Consider the following 16,656-nt stretch of genomic DNA (forward strand, 5'->3'; position numbering starts at 1 on the left):
GCCCCCTTCCTCACACCCACGTTTAAACACGCGGGCGGCCCCTCCACCCACTCCTGTGCCTCCTTCCTCACACCCACACAGACACGCGGGCGGCCCCTCCACCCCCTCCTGTGCCCCCTTCCTCACACCCACACAGAGACACAAGCGGCCCCTCCACCCCCTCCTGCACCACCTTTTGTTTTCCGGAGGCTCTGACTTGACCTCTCTGGGGGATTTCCTAAGAACGAGCTTCCCTGTTTTTCCATTTTGATTACCTAGTTGTGATTTTTGGTGTGTGATTTATGCAGACCTGCCTGCCCTCAAATATATTTGATGGGGAAAGAGACCAAAGAAAAGCCCTTAGAAATCATGAATGACAGTGACATGCTTAGGGGAGCAGTTAACTGAGTCAGGGGTTCTGTTGTGGATGCTCTGCCCCGTTTAGGAGGAAGAAGGCAGATCTGGGCCTGAAATGGCACAGTCTCTGAGCTGTGGCACAGCTCCAGAGCGCACACTGCACTCTATGCACCTGCTGGGCAGGGTGGCAGGAGTGGGGAACATGGGCTAGAACTCTGTGGCTCACACTTTTTTTTTTTTTTTTTTTGAGATGGAGTCTCGCTCTGTCACCCAGGCTGGGGTGAGTGGCGCGATCTCGGCTCACTGCAAGCTCCGCCTCCCGGGTTCACGCCATTCTCCTTCCTCAGCCTCCCGAGTAGCTGGGACTACAGGCTCCCGGCACCATGCCCGGCTAATTTTTTGTATTTTTAATAGAGATGGGGTTTCACTGTGTTAGCCAGGCTGGTCTTGATCTCCTGACCTCGTGGTCCATCCGTCTCGGCCTCCCAAAGTGCTGGGATTACAGGCGTGAGCCACCGCGCCCGGCCTGGCTCACACTTCTTACCAGAACCTAGTCACGAATACGTCGTCTAACTAGAATTAAGTATGTTTGTTACCGTAAATGCAGCTTGGTGGCTTACAGTGATTGGCAGTCTCTCAGTCAGGTCAGGCTAGAGATGGGAGCGGACGCGCGAACGTTGAGGAGTTGAGACCAAAGGGGCCGCCCGGTGGGATAACTGTCCTCACCCGTGAGGAGGAGGAACGTCCCCTGTCCCCCGGGGAGAGTGCTCCCACATGAGCCGGGGCCGCGGAAACGGCGTCTTCAGAGGAAGGGAGTGCCCAGTTTGAACTTCTCCCATTTCGTCTTTGTTTTCCCCGTTTCTTTTTCTTCCTGTGTTAACATCGGCACGTCTGGCAGCATTAATCCCTAGTGACTGTCGTTACAGGTGGCTTCCTAGTGACTGTCGTTACAGGCGGCTTCCTAGTGACTGTCGTTACAGGCGGCAGCTTTAAGGATGTGATTAGGGTGATCCTCGGCAGGTCCCCTGTCTCCTCAGCAGGAGGCTCCCCGTGGCAGTTCTCAGTGGCCTTTGCCACCAGTTGCCACCAAGCTTCCAGGGAGATGCTGGGTGAAGGCTGAGACCCAGCGGCCCTGCCTCACAGTCGCAGAGAGAAGAGCTCTCCACTTGGCCCTAACTCATAACCTGCCTCATTCCTGGAAGATTCGGTGAGGCCTAACAAATGCACACCACATACCATCTCATGGGTGAATTAAGGCAGAGCAACATAGTGGAACCTGAGGGGAGCTGGGCACTGGTGCAGCGGGCCGTGCACAGGGCACCCTCGGGGCTCCCTTCCCGGCCCCAGGAGGCGAGACAGGCCGGAGTGTCCAGCACGTGCACGCTGGGGGCCTTTGCTGCGCCACTGGCCGGGGGAACGGAAGCCCCTGCCTTTTCGCCGACAGCAGATGTGGGTGTACTGCTCTGCTCATAGTCATTTCGTTTTAGGGGTTTTTCTGTAAGACTGAAGACGACTTCAATGACTGGTGCCAGCAAGTCAAAAAGGTTTGTAGCCGCCCCACCACCCACAGCCGAGCTGAAACACCCAGGGAGACAGGCAGCAGGGTGTGCAGGGGCCGAAGGCCAGCGTCCAGGTCTCAGGCAGCCTCACCGGGCTGGGGGGAGCTTTGTCCTGCCTGGCACAGCTGTGCAGCTGAACGGGGTGGGGTGTCCTGGATTGCCCACCTGGCAACACGGTGAACAGCCCTGGGGACGGGTGTTGCGTGTTGACTTTAGAATGGGATTTCCAGTGTCCTCATCCATCTCCTGTTGAGATGGGGGTGGTGATGGGGTGCCGAGCTGCGCTGGCTGAGTGCGTGTGGCCCACCCCCCTCTGCCATCGTGGTCAGACTGTGTGTTATCGCCACATTGGGTCCTCGTGTAGCCGTTAGTGTGGAAGCTGCCTCTGTTCTCATCAGTGAAGTGGAATGACAGTCAGGTTTGGCCCCTTTCTCTTGGCTGCAGCAAGCACTGGGGTGAGGCTGCCCCTAATGACCATGTCTCACTAACAGCTGTCTCTGCTCGGAGGCGCCCTGCCCATGTTTGAGCTGGTGGAGCAGCAGCCTTCACACCTGGCCTGCCCCGATGTCCTGAACCTGTCCCTAGGTGAGAACTGCGGCTGCAGGGCCAAGTCCAGGTGGAGTCCCTCGGAGGTGGGGTCCCTCGGGGGTGCGGTCTGTGCCCTTGCTTCCCCAGTCCTGGCCCCGTTGGTTTTGACTATTAAGGTGTGTGTGAGCCTCAACTGTGAGCACTTGGCAGTGGTTTGCCTGTGAGACCAGGGGCAGAGCGGAGCGTCCTCTCCTCCAAGCCTGCGCCCAGCAACCCGGGACCCCCCTCGCCTTCCCCACCCGCGCTGCCTGCCCAGGGCACTGTGGAGCTGGGCGTGCTCCCATGGGGTCCTCACGGCTCTGGAGCAGACAGAACACACAGACTCTGTGGTGACGCAGTCCTGGGTGGGGGACTCGTCCACGTGGGCACCACTGGCCATGGGTGGCGTAGACCCCTTGGACCATGGCTAACGTGCCAAAGGATCCGGCCTGGGCTCGTGCAGTGAAGCGAGTGTGTGGCCGCGAGCTTGTCCTCCTCGTACCTGTCTCACCATGAGAAGCTCTACAAGGCAGTGACAGTGGAACCAGTCCTGATGACCACGAGGGTCAGGGTGCAGCGTGGGAGACACAGGACAGAGGCCCCCTCAGGCCTGAGATTGTGCCGGCCGCCCCCGTCTTCCTCACCCTGCCCCGCTCCTCTTCCCTGCTCCCTCCCCCCATATTCGCAGGTCTCCACAACCCTGGGCCTTTTCACAGCTGCTTGGGGACAGCTGTCTGTGGGCCCCTCAGGGTGGGGCTGCAGAGCAGGTGCTGCTCGGTCTGCCCCATGCCAAGGGCACTTGACTCACACGGAAGTAGCCCACCTGAGATGCCTGATGAGCTACGTCCTGTTCCTTCTAGATTCTTCTGATGTAGAGCGACTGGAAAGATTCTTCGACTCAGAAGATGAAGACTTTGAAATCCTGTCCCTTTGAAAATCCTGGGGTCGGGGGTGGCACCTGTGAGAGCCTGGGGCTCCTGGTGCCGCCGCACTTCATCCATCCCGCCCGCTCGCCTGCCGAGGGCCGCGCCCCGTGCTGCCTCCCCCCAGAGGGCCACCTGCTCTGCTCGTGGACTGAGGCTGCGCTGCCCGGGAGGCCTTACTGCTTGGTGTCCGACTGCCCAGCTCAGAGTGCCCGTCAGGGCCTGTGCATCTGCACACGGAGCCGTCTGTCAGGAGCTTCCAGAGCGTTCTCTGGACACTGCCAGCCCCGCGTTAGCGCCTGGGCCTCAGTCCCACTTGCTCCCAGGCGCCGGTTCTGTGGTTGGTTTGGAATTAAAGTCCTGTTTGAAGTTGTCAGACACAGACATGAATTTCTGGGGCGCTTCCTGAGTCAGTCTCAGAAGACCTGTGCAGGCTGGCGTGAGAGGAGCAGCAGGCACGCTGCGCCCCCACGCCCAAGGACCGGGCTGCTCTCGAGGGGGCGCCCATGGCTGTGTCCTCTGCCCAGCCTGGTTACCAAGGGCGACCTCAGTGGGAGATGAGGTCGGAGGAACAAAGGCAAAGGTTGCTTTGGGGAGAGTAGTATTCAGGAAGTGGGTGTGTGGGAAACCTGAAGATGGCGTGCAGAGGACACGGCGTGGGCAGCCTGGGCAGAAGGGCGGCTGGCTGTCCTGGGGCTGCTGCTAGAGTGCCTGTCCTCAGAGTGTCCCTTTCCAGGGCTGTGGCATTCTGTGGTGGCTTCCCCAGGTGTGGCGAGGGGTGGGGCGGGGCCTCCACCTGTGACAGTCGGGCTTGAGGGTGGACAGTGTGCTTCTCCTAGGAGCCTTCCCTGTGTCCTTGCCTTGCTGAGAATTGCCCTCCTGTGTCACTGAGGTGTTAGGTGGTTTAGGGCCAAAAGGGGAAAACCACCCGAGCCTTGTGGTGTGTGATGGGCAGACATCACAGGGTGGCATCCCCTGGTGGCATTTCTGGAACCTCAGCCCTGATTCCAGAACCCACCACCGCCTGACCCTGTGTAACCTGCTGTCCTGGGTCCTGGAGTGCACTCTGCCCCGCTGCTGTGCTGCCTTCCTGGGGAAGTGGCTTTGCCCCACTAGGGAATGTAAACAGGAGGACTTGGGGAGCGTGGGCACGGCGAGCATGGGCACCTTTCTCATGAGCACCTACTGTGGCGTTGGCAGGACTCGCTGCTGCTGCTTGTATAGGTGTGGGGACCAGAGATCCCCTCAGGACACACGCCGCCCGCTCTGCAGTGAGTGGCCCACCTGGGTAGCAGAGGACACCATCCCCAGTCCCCCCCCAAGACATAGTTTTATTTCCTCATATCCTTTCTCCCTTGGGTGTAGTTGGGGTGGGGAAGGAGGGAAGGCTGGGGTGATCTTCATTCCTTGGGCTCTGCGTCTGAGTCCATGGTGCACCGCTGTGCTGGGAGCTGTGGGGGCCTGCTGTAGTGGGAGTGTGGAACACCTTGACCAAAGGGGAGCTTTTTCTTGTGTGTTTTGAAAAAGGCTTAATGAAGAGAATGTTGTTCATTCGTAGTAGTATAGTTTGCAATTCTTAATGGCAAATAATAAGTTTCAGTAGAAAACAAACCTTGTGTCTATTTTTTCCTCAAGTTATAATTGTGATTTCCAGAAAAAAACCAAGTGAATGTTTCAGCCCATAGCATCACATAAAGGATGTGGCTGCCTGCGTGGTGGGCTGTGGGAGCCTGAGCAGGTACGTCCCCAGCCCTGGCAGGCGGCCTGTCCTGCCTGTAGCCTGGCTGTCTGTGAGCCGTGACATCCGCCCTCTCATACAGCCCTAGAAGGAAAAAGTGCAAGGAAACTAGGATTTTAGGAAAGTAAAATGGTTCCCATTCTTCAACAGGAGGAAGTTGCAGAAAGTGCCCTGAGTTGTAGGTTTGGCTCAATTTGAATCACAGCAAAGCCTCCCCCAAGCGAGTAGTGACTGGCCTGGCCTGTGGGAGGGCCATGTCTGGGGCACAGCAGGGGGCTTGGTGAGGACTTCGCTCCCTCTGGCCAATGCGTCCCTGTGGGCAGTCCTGGTATAGGTGCGAAGGGCCCAAAGCCAGACAGGAGGGGGCACTGCTGGGGCCCTGGTGAGCTGGCTGAGGACTTGCAGCCTCTCAGATGCTCTTACTTGCTTCCTGTGGCTGCCCTAGAAGATGACCACATTCAGTGCCTGAAACAGCACAGCCTCTTCCAGACCTGGAGGGCAGACAGCCACCTCGTGCCGTGGGCAGGGCTGCTCCTCTAGGGGAGAACATTGCTGTGTCTTTTCTAGCTCCTGGATGCCAGAAACTGCTTGGCTCATGGCGCTTTCTTCCAACCTCACAGCCAGCAACATGGCATCTCTCCAGCTTCTGTTGCTGGCATCTCACTTCCTGACTCGAACGGCCTGCCTCCCTGTTAGGCGGACCCCTGTGATGGGCCAGGCATGGTGGCACCAGCCTGTAATCCCAGCACTTTGGGAGGCTAAGGGGGGAGGATCACTTGAGCCCAGGAAAGAGAGGCTAGTGAGTCAAGACTGCACCACTGCACTCCAGCCTGGGCGACAGAGCCAGACCTCGTCTTAAGACAACAAAAAAAGGCCCCTGTGATGACACTGGGCCCACCTGGATAGTCCAGAAAGGTCTCCCATCTGAAGGTTCCTCACCCAGGCCCATCCCACAGCCGCTGGCAATGCTTACCCAAGTGAAATCCTTTTGTTTTGCCTGGATTTGTCTCTTGGCCACAGAAGGGTACTGAGACCCACAGCTGCTGCCCCCACAGATGGGGGACCCTGCCTGCCTTCCACTCCAGCACACTGTATGCTGCTCTCTACCCAAAAAGTGCTCTGTGGGACAGATTCTACCAGGAGTGTCAAATCATTCCAAGTGTCACTTAAAAGGGAATGCAATGGGCCAGGCACGGTGGCTCATGCCTGTACTCCCAGCACTTTGGGAGGCCGAGGCAGGTGGATCACTTGAGCCCAGGAGTTTGAGATGAGCCTGGCTGGCAACATAGCAAAATCCTGTCTACAAAAAATAAAAAAATTAGCCAGGCATGGTGAAGGCCTGTAGGCCTACCTACTCAGGAGGCTGAATGAGCCCAGCAGGTCTGCAGAAGGCTGCAGTGAGCCACGATCGTGCCACTGCACTCCAGCCTGGGTGACAGTGAGACCCTGTTTCCAAGGGATAGGATGAAAAGTTAAGCTCCAGGGTTGCAATGAAAATAGCAGAGTTAACTTCGGTGAGTTCAGGATGTAAGCTGTGATGACACTCGGACGTAGCCTGGCTGGAGCCCAGGGCATGGCTGCAACCGTTCAGACCCACAGTGGGACTCCCTCAACTAGGCAGGAACTAAGGTCCAGAAAGGCACTACTGGGCCCAATGAAGGCGCTTCTCTCCCATTCAAAGCCAGCTCTGTCCTCAGTCTAAGAAAAGTGAAGCGTTCCACAAACAATTTTCAGGTCAATTTTTACTAGTGTCTAGAAGACATTTAGGAGAATTCCAACTGATTACCATTTACAGTGATCACAATGAAACTACTCAGAGTTATCACTGAACTTCAGTAAAAAATACAACAGAGTACCATCAGGACACTGATGGCAGCGAGAGGGCAGGAGACTGCTCCATCACTCTGCTTATGTCTATACTGCCAAGGTCCCCGCCACACCCCCGCCCGGGGCAGAAGAGGCAGCCTGCAGATGTCTGCTGCCGGGAAAGAGCTCCTGAAGTCGTGGGATCTGGATACCGCTGGAGACGGGGCCTTCCGTGGGTCTCCCACCTCTCGAGGGACTACAGGGAGAGGCGTCTCCAGTGGGCAGCCTTGGGTCACTTCCACAGCTCCCCCAGTGGCTTCTCTGTGGCAGTGCGGATGGCGTCCTCAGAGAGCGCACAGATGTCCTCGTGGACAGCTTCAATGCTTTTGGAAGCATCCACCATCTGTTCCCACCGGGATTTCGGGAGAAAGAGGCTCATCAGCACGTTCCAGGCTGGGCACGGGAGCCCACACCTGTAATCCCAGCACTTTGGGAGACCCACGAGGGAGGACTGCTTGTACCCAGGAGTTCAAGACCAGCCTGGGCTACACAGGGACACCCAACCTCTGCAAAAAAATTGGCACCACTGTACTCCAGTCTGGGTGACGCAGTAAGACCCTGTCTCAAAACAACACCATGTTTCATTCTGTCCTCTGTGCTTGTGCGGATTTCACACAGGCCAGGCTCTGGAAGGCCAACCTGAACCTCCTGGCAGTGTGGTGACCTCCGGGATACCCCACACCTCTCTGAACCTCAACCTTGATAGTGCCCACGGTACAAAGCCACCCGGCATTCCTGCCACAGCCCTGATGCAGGAGAAACATGACGTGCCAACTGCCCACTCCTGCTCTCAGCCGACCTGAGCCTCCTTGTGACTCCAACCCCAATGAGTGCCCACTTGCAGGAGTGAGGCATAGCCCTCAGCACAGCCAGGCCCACCCAGCCCACCAGGTCGAGGCGACTGTCCCTCCAGCTCGCAAGCAGTGAGTGGGAAGCACAGAGGGCAGACCCTGCCCTGCCCACACTCCTGGGCACTGCCTAGAACGTAAGGAAGTTCCACAGCAGCCAGACAGGACCGATGCAACACTGGGCTTGACCCGTCCCTGAGGGGAAGATGAATTTGGTTCTAACAGCTGTGCCGCACAATGGCGTGAATGGTCCGAGGAACGTGGGGAGGGCATGAGCACGCGGGACGGCCTCCTCTCCACCAGAAGGAAAGCAGTGAGAGGAACTCAGAAGCACTGAGGTCTCAACGGCATCCCGGCTTCTGCTGTCAGGTGGCGCAGGACCCTTCTCAAGCTTCTTGAGAGATTTCCGGGATACCCCACACCTCTCTGAACCTCAACCTCAACAGCAAATTCTAGAAAATCTGCCAGAAGCGTAGAAGGCACTCGGAAGAGTCTAACCATTTCATGAGGTGTGACTGTGATGGAAGGAGAGTGACTCCCTGCACAAAAGCCACCTTCCCAGATGCCACTCACCGGCCACTGTACAGCCACACAGCTGTCGCCCAGAACCACCCAAGATGAGCCTCTCTGGGCAGCTGACTGCCAGAGGGAAGGCCGCACGGCCAGAAAAGGGTGCTGCTATCCCGCCTGTGTTCCGGGAAACGAAAAGCTGTGACCAGCATCATCTGCAGGCACAGCTGGTCAGGCTGGGGCAGGCGCTCGAGCACTGCTGTGTGGAGCTCAAGGGACAGAAGCTCTGTGGGCCGTGGCCACAACGACAGTGCTGGCGCCGGACGTGCCAGAAGCTGTGGCCGCTGTCTGGAAAGAGGCCATGTGGGCAGTGGTGGGCACAGGCGACTGGAGTCTGGGGGAGAGGTGGGGGCTGCGGTTGGGAGGAGCAGAGGCGTGCCTGCGTGTCCACTGGGAGGGGAGAGTCCAGCGTCCTGGGAGTAGACAGAGTAGAGCCAGACCTGGGACTGCTGAGACTGAAGGAGGCAGAGCTGAAGGGAAAGCCAGCACACGGCACCCTCCTGAACTCAGCCAGGTGCGGCCGCAGCGCCCATGCCCAGCGGGAGGCCCGCACCAGAGGACACAGTGGCAGGAACAGCCTGGCACTCATGTCTGAAGAGGGGCTGAGGCTGTGGAGGACTGCGCAGACTCTCACCTGACCCACCAGACAAAGCGCCAAATGTCAACATTTAGCAAAACTCACCGGATTAGAATTTGCTGGCACTGGGCAGGTGCAGTGGCTCACACCTATAAACCCAATACTTTGGGAGGCCGAGACGTACAGATCGCCTGAGGTCAGGAGTTGGAGACCAGCCTGACCAACGTGGAGAAACCTTGTCTCTACAAAAATGCTAAAAAAGTTAGCCAGGCATGATGACAGGTGCCTGTAATCCCAGCTACTCGGGAGGCTGAAGCAGGAGAATCACTTGAACCCAGGAAGTGGAGGTTGCAGTGAGCCGAGATGGCGCCACTGCACCCCAGCCTGGGCGACAGAGCAAGACTCTGTCTCAAAAAAAAGAATTTGCTGGCACTGAGAACCCCTGAACGACTACTCCCGGGGCTCCGCATCTGGGAAGACCAGACAGAACGGCAGCAGCTCTACGGGTGCGCCTGTGCCAGTCACCACAGGCTGTAATCCTGAGCCACTGCTCGACGGTTCCTACTGTGCAGTTCTGGGATTCTCACCTTCCAGTTCAAAGTCGTGTCTCTCATGAGCTGGTAGAAACACCGGAGGGCCCGCTCCTGGAAAGCCCTGTTCTCGTAGCGCTCATGGCCATACGCTCCCCGCTTGGCAGCATCTGCCAACTGTAACTGGAGGAACAGGATCAGGTCGGGTTTGGGAAGGCCCACGTCTGGCTGTTTACACCAATCTAGGGAAAAATTCTGCCAACAAAGAACCCAACAGTTAAAGCTTAGTGTGGTCTAGGTTTTTGTTTCAAAAGTCATAAAAACGGGAAAAAATTTGGGGACATTTGGTGAGGCACCAAGACGTGAGACTGTTTATATGGTGGCTCGTGTTTAATTTTTAAAACCTCAAATTAAAGGTTTTGCTTTCTCCAATGTCACCTTCTCGTTTTTCCTTTGTAAACAGACAAGTGGACAGAAACGCAGGCAGGTAGAATGGCTCCCGGTCCCCGCCACCCACAGCCCAGGCCCCACGGAGGCCCTCCCAGCGCAGCTACAGGCCCGGTGGCCAGGAGGAAACAGCCTATGTACAGAGCCCCTGGAGACCCCCGGCCTAGGACGCCTACGGCAAAGAGCAGCTGGGTCCGGACACAGGCACGGGGTCCTTGGCAGTGTCCTTTCTGCCATACACAGGCCAGGGTCTCATCCCCCATGGAAGAGCAGGAAGGAGACAAACTCCTAGAGCCTGCTGTGTGCCAGCCCAGCCTCCCTCACTGGCCCTCCTTGCCAGGGCTGTGCAAACACCCTCTGTCCCTCCCTTACTCATCCCATCTCCCTCCAAATGCTGTCCTGTTCCCGGAGGAAAGGTAGGACTGGAAAGGCTGTGACTCCAGGTCACACATCACACAACAGCACCATGAGCTGAGGGAAGGCGTCCACCAGCACCTCCCACAGGGCCTGCGGCTGTCAGTCGATCCGCACAGCAGGAAGAAGCAAAGGAATCATGAGTCTTGTTCTCCTTATTATACAACTTAATACTTCAGAGGGGAAGAACTCAAGCTAACACATGAGAAATGGCAGAATTAAAAAGTGAGGGCGTGGCCAGGCACGGTGGCTCACACCTGTAATCCCAGCACTTTGGGAGGCTGAGGCGGGCAGATCACAAGGTCAGGAGATCAAGACCATCCTGGCTAACACGGTGAAACCCTGTCTCTACTAAAAATACAAAAAATTAGCCAGGTTTGGTGACGGGCGCCTGCAGTCCCAGCTATTCGGGAGGCTGAGACAGGAGCCGAGATCGCACCACTCGTACTGCACTCCAGCCTGGGTGACAGAGCGAGACTCCATCCAAAAATAAAATAAAAATAAAAAGTGAGGGCAGTTATCATGAAAAATAACCACATTATCTTTCTTTTTACTGTCTCTTTAAGGGACAGAGCTGGGCGCAGTGGCTCACAGCTGTAATCCCAGCACTTTGAGGGGCTGAGGCAGGAGGATGACTTGGGCCCAAGAGTTGAAGGTTACAGCAAGCTTTGATTGTTCCACTGCACTCCAGCCTGGGCAACAGAGGGAGACCCCCTCTTGCAAAAAAGGGGAAAAAAAAGTACTACAAATGAACCATCTTTGAAAATGCATCCGGGCGCTGGGCGCAGTGGCTCACGCCTGTCATCCCAGCACTTTGGGAGGCCGAGATGAGTGGATCACTTGAGGTCAGGAGTTTGAGATCAGCCTGGCCAACATGGGAAAACCCCGTCTCTACTAAAAATACAAAAATTAGCTGGGCACGGTGGCATGTGCCTATAATCCCAGATACTCGGGAGACTGAGGCACGATAATCGCTTGAACCCAGGAGGCAGAGGTTGCAATGAGCTGAGATCACACCACTGCACCCAGCCTGGGTGACAGAATGAGACTCCGTCTCAAAGAAAAAAAAAAAGAAAAGCATGTGGAAAATATAATCCAAATAACAACTGTGGTTCTATCTGTGAAACAATCTCTAGCTGCATAAATGTTTGCTCTTCTTATTGATAAAACCAAATTAATCTAGCAAAGAGATAAAAGGAATGTAAGAATCACAAAACTCTGCAGAGTAACCGGAGGCATGTCACTCGTACTCGCATTCAAGGGCAGCCCTGGGTCCACACACCTGTGCTCGCCCGACAGGAGGCCAAGTGGCACTCACCTCCTTGGCACCAGTGAAGGCCACACCAGAAAATGCATATCTGTCCACGATGAGGGTCACACCCTGGCTCAACTTTTCCTTAATTAAGGGCCTGAAAAACAGAGGATGCTCCTGAGCCCTGGTTCTGGTTTCATAGGCCTTGAACTGTCAAGCTTAAATTATCCCAACAGGCCGGGCGCGGTGGCTCACGCCTATAATCCCAGCACTTTGGGAGGCTGAGGCGGGTGGATCACAAGGTCAGGAGATTGAGACCATCCTGGCTAACACGGTGAAACCCCATCTCTACTAAAAATACAAAAAATTAGCTGGACATGGTGGCAGGCACCTGTAATCCCAGCTTCCCAGGAGGCTGAGGCAGGAGAACTGCTTGAACCCAGGAGGTGGAGGTTGCAGGGAGCCGAGATCACACCACTGCACTCCAGCCTGGGTGACGGAGCGTCTCGAGACTCCATCTCAAAAAAAAAAAAAAAAAATTTATCCCAACAATACAACTCAGAAATCTCATGCGACAACAGATACAGCACAGTGATTTGTAACCTTATTTTTAATCCAAAACGGTCGGGATCTTCTCCAGAAGATGCCATTCCCACACCTCCAACAAAACCCAACATGGAAAAGATAACCTCACTAAATAGTAACAAACACAACTGGTAAACTTCAATGTTCCAGAAACACCGCAAGGGAAAGGGGAAGCACTGTCAGCCGTCTGGGCAGAAAGGCCAGCACTACCCTGTCCAGGAAGAGGAAGGCACAGGCAAAGAAGAGAGCAGAGGATGGTGGCAGGGGAAGCGCGGGTACAGCCAGCAGGTGACTCGTCCATGCTTATGACCCCTAACCTGGACTGCAAGGATGTTCTCTACCAAATACCACGAGTCCACCATCACCCCTACAGCCGCCAAGATCACGGATGTACAAAGACACGGGACCCGACACTAGTGAGAAGCACTGCTCAAGACAGAGAAAGAAAAGTCTGATTCAGTCGACTCAGCCAGTCTCACTGGGGCCTTCAAATCATAGGGGCACCCACATAAGGAGTCAACTGGCCTCTGACAAAGCAGCAGAAGGACGCAATGGCGCAAAGGCAATTTCCTCAACAAACGCTGCTGGAACAACTGGACATCCTCATGAAACAGCATAAATTAGAGCAGACCGTATACCCTCCACAAACATAAATTCAAAATGAATCACAGGCCGGCACAGTGGCTCACGCCTGTAATCCCAGCTCTCAAGGAGGCAGAGGCAGGAGGATAGCTTGAGCCCAGGAGTTCAACACCTGCCTGGGTAATATAGTGAGACCCCGTTCTCCACAAACACGGGGAAAAAAAAAAAGACAAAATGAATCACAGACCCAAATGTTAAATGCAAAACTATGTAACTCCTAGACAATAACACAGGAGAAAACTTAGATCACCTGGGGTTTGGCAGACTGTTTAGATACAAAACCAAAGGCACAACCAATGAGAGAGTTGATTAAGATGGACTTCACGAAAATAGAAAACTTTCTGCTTTGTGAGAGACACAGTCAAGAGAAGGAACGGAAGCCGGGCGTGGTGGCTCATGCCTGTGAGCCCAGCACTTTTGGAAGCCATTTGGCAGGATGGATCCCTTGAGGCCAGGTGTTTGAGACCAGCCTGAGCAACAACAGTAAGACTCCCATCTCTACAAAAAATGTAAACATCAGCCAGGGATAGTGGCATGCACCTATAGTCCTAGCTACTCCAGAGGCTGAGGCAGGAGGATCACTGGAACCCAGGAGTTTAAGGCTACAGTAAGCTGTGATCATGCCACAACATTCCAGCCTGGGCAACAGAGCAAGACATTTCTCTTTAAAAAAAATAAATAAATAAGGCTGGGCAAGGTGGCTCATGCCTCTAATCACAGCACTTTGGGAAACAAGACAGGAGGATTGCTTGGGTCCAGGAGTTCAAGACCAGCCTGGGCAACAATGGTGAGACTCCATCGCTACAAAAAAATTTTACAAACATTAGCCAGGTGTGTTAACATGCCTGTAGTTGCAGCTACTTGGGAGGCTGAGGTGGGATGATCACTTGAGGTCGAGGCTGCAGTAAGCTGTGATTGTGCACTGCACTCAGCCTGCATGACAAAGAGAGACCCTGTCTAAAAAAAGAAAGAAGAGAAAAAGGAAAAGACAAACCACAGCATAGGAGAAAATATGTATAAAAGACACATTTTATAAAGGACTGGTATCTCAAGCATACACAGAATTCTTAAAACTCAAAAATAAGAAAACAACCAACCCCCTTAAAAAGTGGGTCAAGGCTGGGCGTGATGGCTCATGCCTATATTCCCAACACTTTGGGAGGCGTAGGCATGGTTCATCACTTGAGGCCAGGAATTTGAGACCAACCTGGACAACATGGTGAAACCACATCTCCTCAAAAAATACAAAATTGGCCAGGCACGGTGGCTCACGCCTGTAATCCCAGCACTTTGGGAGGCTGAGGTGGGTGGATCACCTGAGGTCAGGAGTTGAACACCAGCCTGGCCAACATGGTGAAACCTCATCACTAATTAAAAAATAGAAAAATTAGCCGGGCATGGTAGTAGGCACCTGTAATCCCAGCTACTTGGGAGGCTGAGAGAGGAGAATTGCTTGAACCTGGGAGGCATAGGTTGCAGTGAGCCAAGATCGCCCCACTGAACTCCAGCCTGGGCGATGAAAAAGAAACTGTCTCAAGGGGAAAAAAAAAAAAAGAAATACAAAACGTAGCATGGTGGCATGCACCTGTAGTCCCAGCTACTTGGGAGGCTAAGGCAGGAGGATCGCTTGAGCCTGGGAGGTAGAGGCTGCAGTGAGCCAAGACCGTGCCACTGTACTCCAGCCTGGTTGAGACCCTGTCCCAAAAAAAAGAGTGGGCCAAAGCACTTAACAGATACCTCATGAAACCAGATATACAGATGGCAAACAAGCATATGAAAAGATACTCCACATCATACGTCAACAGGGAAACGCAAACCAGAACAATGAGGTACCACACACCCCTTTCAGAATGGCAAACATCCGAACACTGACACCACCAAATGCTGGTGAGGATCTGGAGCAGTAGGAACCCTCGTTCACTGCTGAGGAGAATGCAAAATGCTGCAGCCACTCTGGAAGACAGTTTAGCACAAGCTTGTCCAACCCGAGGCCCCCAGGCTGCATGCAACCCAACACAAATCCATAAGCTTTCTTAAAACATTATGAGATTTTTTTCTTTAAGCTCATCAGCAATTGTTAGTGTATTTTATGCGTGGCCCAAGACAGTTCTTCCACTGTGGCCCAGAGAAGCCAAAAGACTGGACACCCATGGTTTAGCAGTTTTTTACAAAAATAACAGTGTTACCACATATTAAAGCAATGGTATTCCCTGGCATTTACCCAAAAGAAGTGAAAGCTTATGACCACACAGAACCCTGCATGAGGATGTTTATAATGGTTTTGTAACTGCCAAAACTTGGAAGCAACAAAGATGTCCTTTAGTAGGTGAATGAACTATGGTACATCCAAACAATGGACTATTAATTAGGGAAAATAAGACATGAACTATTGGTCGGGCATGGTGGCTCACGCCTGTAATCCCAGCACTGTGGGAGGCTGAGGTGGGAAGATCACTTGAGGTCAGGAGTTCAAGACCAGCCTGGCCAACATGGTGAAACCCTATCTCTACTAAAACATACAACTTAGCTGTGCATGGTCATATGCGCCTGTAATCCCAGCTACTCAGGCAGCTGAGGCAGGAGAATTGCTTAAATCCGGGAGGCGGAGGTTGCAGTGAGCTGAGACTGCGCCACTGCACTCCAACCTGAGCAACACAGCGAGACTCTTGTCTCCAAGCCATGGTTAGACATAGAGGAAACTTAAATATCTATTAGGGAAACAAGTAACCTGTAGCAGAACAGATGGACAAAAGAGATGTAGCCTTGGGTACCTGGGATAAGATTATCTAAAAAGTAAAATCAGGATTATTCTTCATTTTAAATTGGGCATACATATACGTGTTTCATCACTTTTCTACAAAGCCACAAAAAGCAAAATCAGAAGAACAATTGCCTCCATAAAATCTAGACGTGTTAAAAAGATTATAAAAATTGTCTCATTTTCATTTAAGACTTTGAGTGGGAATAGCCTTTCCAAGCAAGACACAAAGCTAAGCCAGAGGAGAATAATGCAGCGTTTCATGTAACACGGATGAGGAGGAACCAGTGAAAGTTCACCAGCAGGGAACAGGCTAAATGTACCGTGGAACAACTTTTCTAGAGAACATGCTACAACAATGAAAAAGCATGAGAAGGGCAGAGTTAGGGGATCTGTAAGTGCAGAAATCTGTAAGGCAGAGTTAGAAAGTTGCCAAATAATTTGTATGGTATGACCTCATTTATGTTAAAAAACAAAATTCTAACTATAGTAGTTTCTACATATGTATATAAACATAAAAACATCTGAAAGAACACACATGAACATTAAGTGTTGAATGAAGAGGAAACCTACTACGATGACGTAAAACAAAAAAGGTGGTAGGAGAGTTCATATAAACTATAACCTTCAGTTACTAATGTATCAATATCGGTTATCAATTTTAACAAATGTAACATAATACAGCACATAAATAATAGGGAAGGGGGAAGGCAGGGGTAGTATGTAGGGAGCTCTCTACATACTCTACTTTTTGATCAATTTTTCTGTATACCTAAAGCTATCTTTAAAACATTAAGTCTATGAGGCCAGGGGTTTGAGACCAGCCTGAGCGATATGGTGAGACCTTGACTCTACTTTAAAAAAATTAGCTGGGCTTGGCAGCATGCACGCACGGTCCAACCTGCTCGGGATGCTGAGGTGGGAGGACTGCTTGAGCCTAGGAAGTTGAGGATGCAGTGAGCCATGATCATGTGACACTGCACTCCAGCCTGGGCCACAGAGCAATACCTTGTCTTAAAAAAAAAAAAAAAAAAAAAAAAAAAG

At 53.3% G+C, this 16,656-nt stretch overlaps 1 protein-coding gene and 1 long non-coding RNA gene across 7 annotated transcripts in view; one reads left to right on the forward strand and one right to left on the reverse strand.

Annotated features, from left to right (window-relative positions):
• The first annotated feature begins 1,822 nt into the window (after window positions 1–1,822).
• LOC112617189 lies at window positions 1,823–4,996 on the forward strand. Its single transcript, XR_003117867.1, has 3 exons — window positions 1,823–1,880; window positions 2,387–2,480; window positions 3,323–4,996. It is a non-coding gene; the product is annotated as an uncharacterized LOC112617189 (long non-coding RNA).
• A 1,851-nt stretch (window positions 4,997–6,847) lies between these two features.
• Window positions 6,848–16,656, reverse strand: part of LOC112617188 (thymidylate kinase) — an 11,961-nt gene continuing 2,152 nt past the window's right edge. Inside the window, exons 3-6 of one of the 6 annotated variants that reach the window (XM_025373941.1) lie at window positions 14,266–14,382; window positions 11,694–11,784; window positions 9,572–9,769; window positions 6,848–7,332 (exon numbers count right to left, since the gene is read on the reverse strand). In XM_025373941.1, the coding sequence (XP_025229726.1) occupies window positions 7,222–7,332; window positions 9,572–9,769; window positions 11,694–11,784; window positions 14,266–14,382 (517 nt within the window). In that variant the 3' untranslated portion in view covers window positions 6,848–7,221. Of the gene's footprint in view, window positions 7,333–9,571; window positions 9,770–11,693; window positions 11,785–14,265; window positions 14,383–16,150; window positions 16,185–16,656 lie in introns of all 6 variants that reach the window. The other 5 variants (XM_025373944.1, XM_025373942.1, XM_025373943.1 and 2 more) reach the window with 5 other exon arrangements.

This window comes from Theropithecus gelada, unplaced genomic scaffold (assembly GCF_003255815.1).
Source record: "Theropithecus gelada isolate Dixy unplaced genomic scaffold, Tgel_1.0 HiC_scaffold_15888, whole genome shotgun sequence".
Lineage (NCBI taxonomy): Eukaryota > Metazoa > Chordata > Mammalia > Primates > Cercopithecidae > Theropithecus > Theropithecus gelada.